At 32.0% G+C, this 13,452-nt stretch overlaps 1 protein-coding gene and 2 non-coding genes across 3 annotated transcripts; 2 read left to right on the forward strand and 1 right to left on the reverse strand.

Annotated features, from left to right (window-relative positions):
- Positions 1-1,160: 1,160 nt before the first annotated feature.
- On the reverse strand, positions 1,161-3,595 carry LOC115960261. The gene is made up of 4 exons (XM_031079056.1): positions 3,469-3,595; positions 1,804-1,864; positions 1,466-1,555; positions 1,161-1,307 (listed from the first exon to the last, which is right to left on the reverse strand). The coding sequence occupies exons 1-4, from the start codon at positions 3,525-3,527 to the stop codon at positions 1,161-1,163; spliced, it is 357 nt and encodes a 118-aa protein (XP_030934916.1). The 5' UTR covers positions 3,528-3,595.
- Positions 3,596-12,412: 8,817 nt separating this feature from the next.
- LOC115962348 lies at positions 12,413-12,535 on the forward strand. Its single transcript, XR_004085392.1, has one exon. It is a non-coding gene; the product is annotated as a small nucleolar RNA SNORD14 (small nucleolar RNA).
- A 542-nt stretch (positions 12,536-13,077) lies between these two features.
- LOC115962345 lies at positions 13,078-13,200 on the forward strand. The gene has a single exon (XR_004085389.1). It is a non-coding gene; the product is annotated as a small nucleolar RNA SNORD14 (small nucleolar RNA).
- The last annotated feature ends 252 nt before the right edge of the window (positions 13,201-13,452 follow it).

Consider the following 13,452-nt stretch of genomic DNA (forward strand, 5'->3'; position numbering starts at 1 on the left):
CAGTCACATTTGAATGTAGAATGGTGCAATAGATCTCGATCGATTAAATATTTATTTAAATACATAAATAAGGGACCAGATAGAGTCACAATTGTTTTACAAGAGAATCTGCCAGGTACTAATAATGACGAACAACAACCAAGCATTGTTGTTGATGAGACCAAAGCATATTTGGATTGTAGGTATATTTCAGCTTCTGAAGCATGTTGGAGAATATTTGAATTTCCGATTCAGTTTCGAAATCCACCAGTTGAAAGATTAAACTTTCATTTAGAAAATGAAAATCCCATTATATATCCAGAAAATGCAAATTTGGACAACATTTTACAAAGGCCAGGAATCAAAGACACAAAATTTACTGAATGGATGAAAACTAATGAAGCTTTTGAAGATGCTCATGAGTTAACTTATGCTGAATTTCCTACAAAATGGGTATGGCATCAAAATGTTAAGCAATGGAAACGAAGAAAAGGTAGAAAATGTATTGGAAGAGTATATAATGCTCACCCTTCAAGTGGAGATCGATTTTACTTGAGAATGTTGCTTAACATTGTCAAAGGCCCAAAAAACTTTAAAGAGATAATGACTGTAAAAAATATTACTTATCCTACTTACAGATATGCATGTTATGCACTTGGGCTTCTAGATGATGATAAAGAGTGGCATGAATGCATAAATGAAGCTGCACATTGGGCCAATGGCAAACAATTACGCCAACTATTTGTTACCATACTCATGTTTTGTGAAGTATCTGATCCTTTAATTTTATGGGATTCTAATTGGAAAATTCTTACTGAAGATATACTTAATAGACAAAGACATATCTCCCATTTTCATGATTTGATATTATCTGATAGTCAATTGAAAATTTATGGCTTGTATGAAATTGATCAAATCCTCCAACAATATGGGAAATCTTTGAAAGACTATCCTCAAATGCCTCAGCCAGATGTAAATATTCTTATTCATAAAGGAAATAGACTTATTGAAGAAGAAATGTCATATAATATAGGAAGTTTGCAAAGAGAACATGAGATCTTGATATCTGGCCTCAACAATGAACAAAGAAATATCTATAATTCTATAATGGAAGCTGTTTTTTCTGAAAGTGGGGGCATGTTTTTTGTCTATGGTCATGGTGGAATGGGAAAAACATACCTTTATAGAACAATTTTGGCTACTGTAAGATCAAAAGGAAAAATTGCTCTTGCAGTTCCTTCTTCAGGTATTGCTGCTCTTTTACTTCTTGGTGGCCGAACAGCACATTCACAATTCCACATCCCGGTTAATGTTAATGATGAGTCAACCTGTGAAATAAAGCAAAAAACACAGACAGCAGAACTTTTGAAAACAAGTATAATACTTTGGGCTGAGGCACCAATGGCAAACAGAAATTGCTTTGAAGCTGTTAATTGCAGCCTTCAAGATATACTGCAAATTGAAGATCCAACGAATTTGGAAAAACCTTTTGGTGGCAAAGTTGTGGTTTTAGGTGGTGATTTTCGGCAAATACTTCCAGTTGTGAAAAAGGGAAGACGTGAAGATATTGTCCAATCTACAATTTGTCAGTCACACTTATGGAATTATTGTCATGTGTTTAAACTACAACAAAATATGAGACTTATGCAGAACAATATGAGTGAAATAGAAGAATTATCTGTACAAGACTTTAGTGAATGGATTTTAAAAATAGGTAATGGTGATTTGGGAGAAGGTGATGGTGACAATAACATTACAATTCCTCATGATCTAATCATCCAACCTACACAAAATCCACTGGAAGATATTATTAATAGCACATACCCTGATTTGGATGCTCAATACATGGATGCAAGTTACATTGAAGAAAGGGCAATTCTTGGCCCTACAAATGAAGTTGTAGAGGAGTTAAATGACTACATAATCTCATCAATAAATGGAGTAGAACATGAATATTTGAGTTCAAATTCTATTTGCAAGGCATCCTTGAATGTTCCTGATCAAGACATTTTATACCCTATTGAGTTTTTAAACAGCTTAAGATTTCCAGGATTGCCAAATCATAAGTTGACATTAAAAGTAGGCTTACCTATTATGTTGCTTAGAAACTTGAACCAGAATGAAGGGCTTTGTAATGGAACAAGGCTGATTATTACAAAGTTGGCTACAAGGGTTATAGAAGCAAAAATTATTACTGGCACTAATATAGGCACATGCATGTTCATTCCGAGGATAACATTATCTCCAACTGATTCGAAATGGCCTTTTGTTCTAAACAGAAGATAATTCCCAATTTCTGTGTGTTTTGCAATGACAATAAATAAAAGCCAAGGATAGTCATTGAAACATGTGGGAGTTTATTTGCCTTAACCAGTTTTCAGTCATGGGCAATTGTATGTTGCAGTTTCTAGAGTAACAAGCAGAAATGGGTTGAAGTTCCGTATAATTAATGATGAAACTGATCAAAGTTGTGAAACAAAAAACATTGTGTACAAGGAGGTTTTCACCAAACTTATTTAAGTTGTTGGTCATATAAGGTAAAATAAATTTATATGTTAAAAGGTCATTTATACATCTGTACAACTCTTCCTTTTTAGTTCTTATTTAAATTGTTGCGGTGTCTTTACTTCCTTTAGGCATACAAAATACATTGTCTTTCAAACTTCAGCTCAAACTTACAATTGTAATGGTATAATATTTGTAGTACTTAACATGTTGAAAAATCACTTTAACTGCTATAACAATTGTATGGTCTATGATTAAATGGAAACAAACCTCATTCATTTAAAAAATTCAAACCAATATGGTTTTTGACTTAAATAGTTACTAGAATTAAAAAATAATAATTACGTGTGTCTTGCAACTTTTAAAATAAGAGACTTATTAATTTGTTTGAGTTTATTTATTTATTATTATTCTACCTGGTTACTGCTAAAAAATGAAACTATAAATTAAATGTTTGATTACTATCGAAATGCCATCACTTTATTTCACTAATTATCATATTGAATGATGTATGCAGCCAAAGGTCAAAAACTTAAAGATGATGGAGTTCAGCTTTCTTAATCAGCTTTCAAACAAGAGTGGCAAGTTCAAAATCAAAATTAGAGTATCAAGGATGTGGGATGCTGTAAATAGAAACAATCAAGAAATTATTAGTTCAGATATGATTCTTATTGATGAACAGGTTTGTATAAGTTTAAAAAAAAAAACACAGCAAAACATTTCTTATACATTATATATATTATTCACTTTATATACATTCAACTAACATCTTTTACTTGCAGAATAATGCAATACATTCTACCATTCATAAGAATATTTCAAAAAAACTCAAACCTTTTCTGAAAGAAGGGCAGCTGTATGCATTATCAAACTTTGAAGTTGGTAATTGCAATGAATTCTATAGGCCAATTCAAAATGAGCATAAGATCATATTCTTGCCAACAACCAACATTCAAGAATTAACAGAAACCGAAGTCAATATACCTCATCATAAATTTGAATTTGTTGACTACAACACCATCGTTCAACGACTTAACAACCATGTCCAAGTGGGTTCCAGTTAGCTCAACTAGTAAAGTCTCTGATGGTTGTATAAGAGATCTGTGGTTCAATCCCCGCCTACACCAAAAAATGATTGGTGTCTTGGTTTGGTAATAAAGAGCTATTATCAGGAGCGGACGCCATAGGTTGAAACTCTCTCAAAAAAAAAAAAAAAAAAAACCATGTCCAGCTATCAGGTATTAAATTGACTGAATATAAATTTTGCATTCTATTATTGTTAGAAAATCTTACATTATATTGTTGTTATATAAAGTACATTATATCATTATCATAAATGAAAATAACTAACATTAGAATTTTTATGATGCATAGATATTATTGCAAAAGTGGTTAATTGCTATCGGTCCAAATGAACATCCTACCATTAAAAGATCAAAAGTTGCAATTAGAAACATAACTGTGATGACTATACAATACGTTTTAATTCTTACAAGATCTAATACATTAAATATATATAATACAAATTTACATTAATAACAATATTTGAACAAAGGAAATAAAATAAAGCTTACCCATTGGGGACCAGTTGCAAATGAAATTGATGATAACCTCTTCAAAAGGAATCCGGGACCTTTTATTATAGTTGCTTCATGTCTAATTGTGAAAACTTTTAAAGGTCAGTACATTGTTTCTTTTATTTGCATATTCATAACTACATTAATAAATTATATGTGCATTTTAAAAAATTCCTCCATATAAATGTTGGGGAATATAACTTATCATCTACAAGCTGAACAAAAATTTATATAAAGTTGGAGATTCCAGAGACTTCTGCATTTATGGATCAGTAAGTAATCTATATCTTTTTAGCAATATATGTTATATAATATTTTACAGTATACGCAAGCTTATACTAACTTCTTTATGTTACAATCATAGGGAAGTGAAAAATGACCATCTTATAGAAGAGCTGCCGAGACAATTTAAGCCACAGAGAACAATTGAAGAAGAGATGAACAATAGCAAAAGAACCATAATTGAAATATTAAACATGGTCTAGAACTCTGAAAATAAGGTAAGGGAAAAGTTTTTCAAAAGAAAAATCCTAAAATGAAAATGACAATGGCATGTTAAATTTTACAAATAAATCATTCAATAAATTTGAAATTCCAGGAGACTATCTTCACCTGCCATGCAAAGATTACAAAAATTGAAACAGCTTTTGGTTGGTACTTTATGTCATGCGAAACATGTCGTAGAAAGGTTAAACCAAGAGGTGAACATTTGTGGTGTGATCGTTGTAACAAACTGGCAGGCTTCCCAATCCCAAGGTATGTATAATATAAAAGTATAAATATATATATATATATATATATAAAGAAAAGTGAAAAAAAAAAATTAATTAAAATTATATCTACCATGCCTTCTTTCAGGTATAGAATTGAACTGAAAGTTGAAGATGACACAGGATTGACAACATTCATTTTATTTGATTCTATGGCTGAAAAATTACTCCATATATCAACAAAAGAACTTATAAATAAATGGTCACAGGTGAGAATTTGAAATTCACAAATAGTACTTAATATATTCTTTAGTATAATTGATCTTACAATTTATGTCCTACTATTTCTACAAGGTACCTGAAGAGTTTGACTTGCCTATGCAAATAGCAAACCTTATTGGGAAAACATTTGTCTTCCAATTGGAACTCAATGATTATAACCTCAAACAAGGATGGGAGATCTACACAGTAAAGAAAGTTTTTGATCCTGTTATGTAGATTGACAATTCAGTTAAACTTGATCAAATAATTGATGTGAGTACTTTTATATTAAATTTAAATAAAAAAAATTAGATTTTTTTAATGTTACTTATTCATATCAAAATAAAATTTACACCATATTCTTTTAACAGTATTATATGAGCGATGCTACAAATGATTCTAACAACAACTTACCAAGTGAAAAAGATGCTAATCCTATAAATGATGCAAGTGATGTACAGCTCACACCTATTGCAGATCGACAAAAGAGGAAAAGGAAACAAAAACTCCTTTAATATGTTGAAGCTTATGTTACAAATTATTTCAACTTTTCTTACAATAATGCAATCACCATTAGGAAGGTGTTCTGCTACCTGTTGGGAATAGACAAATGACCTTACAAAATAGTTAACGAAGGAATAGGTGGTGTTAAATATTCTGAGAATTTGATGTTAATGGTTTTGTCTACGTGTGTATTGGTTATATTTGATGGATGCATGTTGTCCACCTGTTGTATTGGTCTTACTTGATGTATAAACGATGGTCCACCTGTTGTTTTCTCATGTTTTTGGCAATTTACTGGTTTTGTATGATTGTCCACCTGTTGTATTGGTTTCAATTAATGGATGCATGATAGTCCACCTGTTGATTTCTCATGATAGTCTACGTGTTGTTCTTACTGACTAATGTTTCTTTGAACTTTCTTTGCCTTTTGCTTTTACTTTTCATCAAAGAAGAGACTTTACCTTTTGTTAAAAGTGTGGAAGTGTAACAAGTGATCTGCGGTCTACAACTACAAACTTATTATTACTACTATTATTAATATAATTATCACCATGAAATCTATTAAGTATTATCTATGTATTATTCATCCAAAAAAAAAAAATCATCAAAAGTATTATCTATGTATGTTCTTTTATTTATAAATTATGCTAGGACCACATAAATGGACACAACTTTGTGTCACATAGTGAGTTGTGATTGGCAAAAGTATGTTCTCACATGGCCCATTGACACATCTTTATCAATTACAACTCATCATGTGACGAATTGTAGTACAAAATTGTACCCATTTATGTGATTCTAGCACAACTCTTTATTTATTATTAATGAGTTGACACTTTATTTATTATTTATCTGTTGGGAATAGATAAATGACCTTACAAAATAGTTAACGAAGGAATAGGTGGTGTTAAATATTCTGAGAATTTGATGTTAATGGTTTTGTCTACGTGTGTATTGGTTATATTTGATGGATGCATGTTGTCCACTTGTTGTATTGGTCTTACTTGATGTATAAATGATGGTCCACCTGTTGTTTTCTCATGTTTTTGGCAATTTACAGGTTTTGCAAGATTGTCCACCTGTTGTATAGGTTTCAATTGATTGATGCATGATAGTCCACCTGTTGACTTCTCATGATAGTCTACGTGTTGTTCTTACTGACTAATATTTCTTTGAACTTTCTTTGCCTATTGCTTTTACTTTTCTTCAAAGAAGAGACTTCACCTTTTGTTAAAAGTGTGGAAGTGTGCCCTAACCCACTTGAACCCTTTTTTTTATTTAATTTTTATTTATTTATTTTAGGTAATTTTTATTATTCATCCAAAAAAAAATAATCAAAAGTATTATCTATGCATTTTCTTTTATTTATGAATTATGCTAGGACTACATAAATAGGCACAACTTTGTGTCACATGGTGAGTTGTGATTGGTAAAAGTATGTTCTTACATGGCCCATTGACACATCTTTGCCAATTACAACTTGTCATGTGGCAAGTTGTAGTACAAAATTGTGCCCATTTATGTGGTCCTAGCACAACTCTTTATTTATTATTAATGAGTTAACACTTTAATCAGAAGGTTAAACATATATGTAAATTATCATTTTAAATATTTGCAACAAATTATATAGATTTTGAATAATGAATATATAAAAATTAGAGGCAAACCGAAATTTTACACCAGTATTAATCGGTATCAAAATATTTCGTTTTTTTTATCAAACTGAAATGGCCTCGGTATGGTATTGACTCCCTTGTGTTATACTGTGCAGCATATCTATTGAAAACGCACTATAATAGACTCTATAATAATATATTTAATTTTTATATTTAATATGTTTGCACAAAAAAATTACTATAACCCTATATATAGTAATTTTAATGTGTTTATAATACGTAATATTGGAAAAGTAAGTCGTACGCCTACCTAGCACAAATTTAAACAATCTTATCCTATCAAACAGTTTGAAGTACCACATAGCATCTGATGAATCAAAATTCTTTCACTTTATACTATTACGTCTTGATTACTTTTTTCCTGTTGTACTACATTTTTTTATTTTTTTTATTTTTTAATGAAAGAAAGAAGAACCATGCACCTTTGATATATAACTCAACTTTACAGCGGGTATATTCAGCCAAAAAAAAAAAAATTTCAAAAATCAAAAGAGATTTACAAAAACAATCACGGAAGAAAACTAGAACACCAAGAAATCAGTTTTTCTTTAATTCTAAAACTCAATCATATGTTATATATTTTCTAAATTTTCTTTACTTATAATGAATGATGATATATTCATCATGTTTGTATGTGTTGAGACAATGTTGTCACTTTTAGATGGTTCTTGAACTTAAAAAATCATTATTTTTCATTTCAAATGTCTGAAACGTATAGCTGTTAGCAAATGTTTTAGCTACATGATTTTATTTTACAAATTCAATTTTGGTGTTGTAGTAAAATAAACCAAGATTAAATTTTATATTATACTCAATAATTTTCCCATGCATCGCACAGGTTAGCGACTAATATATGTAATAATTGTGATAAAGTCTATCGATTAGACATAGACTAAATCTATGTAATAATTGAGAGAGTCTATGTTTGGTACACAAATTTTCCTACCCAACATAGTGGACAAAGGAAAGTCTCTGGAGCTTTTAGCTTTCACAGCATGGAATACCTGGAATCAGAGAAATAAAGCACGTCTGAATTTGCAAGCCAGCCCGCTTCATCAGGTTGCTGCTCAATCACGGACTAAGCTGGAGCAATACAATGCTGACATTCACGTTTCAAAAGTACAGATAGGGAGTAACAGCAGTGGGGGAAATAGGTGGAAAGCTCGGCCAATAGGATTAGTGAAAGCAAACTTTGATGCAGCAAATTCTTAAGTCTCAAGGCTGTCTGGTGTAGGAGTGGTAATAAGAGACTCTAATGGTGATGTTTTAGCTTCTTGTGCGGAAAAAATTGGTCAAAGTTATAAGGCAGAAGACACGGAAGCCATGGCTGCACTGAAGGCTTTGACTTTTGCACACGAACTGGGTTTCCAAAATGTTGCTCTTGAAGGTGATGCTTTGAGCTTAATTCAGGAGTTGAAGTCACAAGATCAAAATCTATCGCCGTGGGGTCTGCTGATAGAAGATGTGAAAGTGTATGGAACTAAGTTTAGAAGAGTATTGTATTCTCATGTTAAGAGAAATGGCAATAGTGTAGCACATAATCTGGCCAAACATGCAATATGCATATCAGATTTTCAAGTATGGATGGAGGATGTTCCATCGCATATTGTTCCATTTTTACATTTGGATGTAACTCATTTACATCAATAAAAGTTCAAAAAGTTCATTCTCAAAAAAAAAAAAAAAAAAAAAAAAAAAAAAAAACATAGATTTAAGATATTTCTTTGAATGGTTAATAAAAATATTTATTCTTCTTGTGTCCTGATTTATCACTTTACCCCTCTTCCAAGATTAATATTTTATCCTTCTTTTTATATTTTTAATTTATTTTTGAATTTCTAAGTTTCAAATCAAACTCAGATACTCTCATAGTCTTCCACTTCCGCATGAGTCCTTCAAAAGTTAGACCTATATTAATTCCAGGACTCAGTCCTCAGTCCTCATCCCACTCTATCATAAATTAATCTCTGTTTCTCTTTACTCTCTAGTCTCTAGTCTCAACTCTTCACTCCATAGTCACACTCTCCCCACTCCTCTCCAAACGGACCAAATCCTAGCTGCCTCCGCTGCCGCCGCCTCACACCACACCTGACACCGCCACCGTGGGTTAAGTCTTCTCAGCCTCTCGGTCTCTCTACTCTCTAGTCTCAGGTCAGGTATATTTTCTTCCTTTTTCATCTCTCTTTTTCTCCATTTTGTGTTATGGGTTTATCATCTTGTTCAAATTATTTAAAACTTAAAAATCACAGTTTTTAGAAATTGCTTAGCCGAGTATCCTATGTAGTCACTCTCTCTATACTTTTCTGTTTGATTCAAAGATTAAGGGACCAAAACTGACCAAGCAATTGGATTCAAAGATGAAACCCTAGTTGTTTTGATTTGATTTGTTGGGTCAAAGATGAACCCCTAATGTGTTTGTGCACAAATGTGTTCTTTCTCTTCTTTTTTATTCCTTGTTCTGTTTTTTTTTTTTTTTAATGAGCAATATACTTCAATCTTCACTGAAATTTTGTTGTGCGGGTGTGTTTGGAGCCTATGATTTATTTCATTTCTTGTTACTACAGTTTCTCTAGATATTTTGCATTCTTCCCATTATGCATCTTATAAATTTGTCATCTGTAGGGTTTTCTAATGTTTGATAGCGGATATTGTAAGTTTTCATTTATTATAATTAGGGGTGGCAAAATCAACCCAAACCCATTTGTCCACCCAAACCCACCCACTTAAATTAGACCCAAACTCACCTAATTATTAAATGGGTTAAATGGGTATTAATCCAATTAAACCCAATTAACATTAATGTTTATTGGGTTTTAATTGGGTACCCAATTGAACCAATTATGATCCAACTATCATTTCTACAAATCACCCAACTATAAAATGCCCTAAAACCACTAAAATTACCAAAATACCCCCTCAACCTAAAAAATGACCAAAATAACACCTAAACCTAAAAATGACCAAAATACCCCTAAAACCTTTAAAAAAAAAACCAAAATACCCCTTAAACTTAAAAAATTACCAAAATACCCCCAAAACCTAAAAATTACCAAAATAACCCCAAAACCTACAAAATGACCAAAATACCCCCAAAACCTAAAAATTACCAAAATACCACCCAAAACCCAAAAAATGACTAAAATACTCTCAAAACCTAAAAATGACCAAAATACCCCCCAAACCATAAAATTGACCAAAATACCCCCCAAACCTGAAAATTGCCAAAATACCTCCAAAACCTAAAAATTACCAAAATACCCCCCAAAACCCAAAAAATGACCAAAATACCTCCGAACCCAAAAAAATGACCAAAATACCCCCAAAACCCAAAAAATGACTAAAATACCCCCAACACCCAAAAAATGACCAAAATACCCCCGACACCCAAAAAATTACCAAAATACCCCCGAAACCTAAAAATTACCAAAATACCCCTGAAATCCAAAAAATGACCAAAATACCCCTGAAACCCAAAAAATGACCAAAATACCCCCGACACCAAAAAAGTTACCAAAATACCCCCGAAACCAAAAAATTACCAAAATACCCCTGAAATCCAAAAAATGACCAAAATACCCCTAAAACCTAAAAAGTCATTTTAGGTTTTGGGGATATTTCAATCATTCTTTAGTTTTCCGAGCTATCTTAGTCATTTTTAGGTTTAGGGGGTATTTTGGTCATTTTTTATGTTTAGGGAGTATTTTGGTCAATTTTTAGTTTTAGGAGGGATTTGGGTAATTTTTTTAGATTTAGGGTGTATTTTTATCGACTTATAGGTTTAAGGGCATTTTTGTCATTTTTTAGGTTTCGGGGTATTTTGGTCATTTTTTAGATTTCGATGATATTTTGGTCATTTTAAGGTTTAGGGGTTATTTTGGTCATATTTAGGTTTCAGGGTACTTTGGTCATTTTTTAGGTTTCAAGGGGTATTTCAGTTAATTTTTGGGTTTCGAGGGTATTTCGATCATTTTTTAGGTTTCGAGGGTATTTTGATCATTTTTTGGTTTCTAGGTTATTTTGGTCAATTTTTTGGCTTCGGGGTTATTTTGGCCATTTTTAAGGTTTCGGGGGTATTTTGGTCATTTTTAGGTTTCGGCGTTATTTTGGTTAATTTTTAGACTTCGAGATTATTTTGGTAATTTTTTAGGTTTCGGGGGTAATTTGGACTTTTTTTTGGGTTTTCAAGGTATTTTGGTCATTTTTAGGTTTTGGGGGTATTTTGGTCATTTTTTGGGTTTCAGGGATATTTTGGTCATTTTCTATGTTTCGGGGGGTATTTTGGTAATTTTCTTTTGTTCCGGACGTATTTTGGCCATTTTATGGGTTTTGGGGATATTTTGGTAATTTTTAGGTTTCAAGGGTATTTTGGTAATTTTTTGGATTCCTGGGGTATTTGGTCATTTTGTAGGTTTTGTGATTATTTTGGTAATTTTTAGGTTTTAGGGGTATTTTGGTCATTTTTTAGGTTCTGGGGGGTATTTTGGTCATTTTATGGTTTTTTGGGTATTTTGGTTTCGGGGGTATTTTGGTCATTTTTGGGTGTTTTTTGGTCTTTTTTAAGGTTTTGGGGGTATTTTGGTAATTTTTAGGTTTCAGGGGTACGTTGGTCATTTTTTGGGTTTCGGGGGTATTTTGGTAATTTTTTGGGTTTCGAGAGTATTTTGGTCATTTTTTGGGTTTCGAGGGTATTTTGGTCATTTTTTTTTTGTTTCGGGAGTATTTTGGTCATTTTTTATGTTTTGAGGGTATTTTTAGGTTTCGGAGGTATTTTGGTAATTCTTTTGGTTTAAGGGTATTTTGGTCATTTTTTGGGTTTCGGGGATATTTTGGTCATTTTTTGGGTTTTGGGGGTATTTTGGTCATTTTAAGGTTTCTGGGGTATTTTGGTCATTTTTTGGGTTTTAAGGGGTATTTTGGTCATTTTTGGGTTTTGGGGGGTATTTTGGTCATTTTTGAAGATTTTAGAGTATTTTGGTCATTTTCATTTTAGTGGCATTTTGGTAATTTTGATAATTGGGTAATTGGGTGGGTTGGGGTTTACCCATAATAATTGGGTTGGGTTGGACTTGGGTTATAAGCAATTAGTTAAATGGGATTTAAATGGGTAAATGGGTTTTATATGCCCAACCCAATTATGCCCAGCCCAAACCCACCGTTTGTTATATTTGTAATCTGTAGCAAAGGGTATTTGCAATATTGTTCTTGACGATGAAAAATACAAAGGCTTGTTTCTCAAACATTCGCAGTGGCCGCCTATGAGCTTTTGCCTTTGCCAGGCTTTGAGAGCTAATGCTGCTCTATATTTCCTTGGATATCTGAAAGTTTTTACTTTGACATACAGAATTAGCTGGCAGTGAGTGTTGTCTTTTTAGTGAATTCCTAGTTATTCTGGTTGTTTGCTTTTATTATTTTTATTATTTTTTGTTAGAATGGAATCCTCATTGCCATATTTCTTAGTTGTTCCCACTAAACTTTTTTCTGACTGAATTTTATTCTCCAAATTTCTAAATGACAATCTGTCTTGAAATGTTTTGGTGGTACTGTCTTTGTTTTTTAAAATTAAATGGTTAGTTTTTTTATATCCACTGATGGTAAATTAGATGTCTTGTTTCTCAAAACAATTGCAGCGGCTGCCTCAGTACTCTGATTTCTTTGGTTGCAAGTGCTATTGCTGCTTTAGTCTCTCCTTGAATGCTTGAGGTGTTCATTCCTTTATAATATATAAGTTTAAACTCCTCCAAATTGTTTTATTTCTTCACATTTTGTTACAAATAAATTTGTAATTCAAAGAATTTTCTAATGTTTGGAATTGAGCGCATTAATTTCTTACTCTAAGATCCGATGTTGATGCATTTACAATATTATTGTTGACGATGAAAAATCCAAAGGCTTGTTTCTCAAAACATTCGCAGTGGTCGCCTAAGAGCTTTCGCCTTTGCCGGGCTTGAGAGCTAGTGCTATTCAATCCTTCCTTGGATGTCTGAAACACATTTCTCTTTTATAAACTACATTGATGTTATGAAACTTTTCAGACTAATCTTACAATTATCATACATATTGTTTTGTTTCATTTAACTTCAAAATTTCTTGTCTGTTAAGTGTTATTAAAGGAGTTATATACTCAAGTTTCTGCCCTTGCTTGTAATTTCTGTTGATATTACACTTATCAAAAAAAAATTTCTGTTGATATTGGTTACTTCCCTTTCTGTTATTTTATACCTTTTGTTCTTTGTCTTTATA

Source organism: Quercus lobata, chromosome 9 (assembly GCF_001633185.2).
Source record: "Quercus lobata isolate SW786 chromosome 9, ValleyOak3.0 Primary Assembly, whole genome shotgun sequence".
In the NCBI taxonomy this organism is placed as follows: Eukaryota; Viridiplantae; Streptophyta; class Magnoliopsida; order Fagales; family Fagaceae; genus Quercus; species Quercus lobata.

What these genes read in the sequence shown, in the direction of transcription:
- LOC115960261 (XM_031079056.1), bottom strand. Translation starts at nt 3,527, where the DNA reads ATGGTTGTTAAGTCGTTGAACGATGGTGTTGTAGTCAACAAATTCAAA. An exon ending in TATTGAGCATCCAAATCAGG is followed by an intron (nt 1,556 to 1,803) that starts GTATGTGCTATT and finishes GACAAATTGTAG; the next exon opens with ATTGGACAATATCTTCACGT. An exon ending in CACAACTTTGCCACCAAAAG is followed by an intron (nt 1,308 to 1,465) that starts GTTTTTCCAAAT and finishes TTTATTTCACAG; the next exon opens with GTTGACTCATCATTAACATT.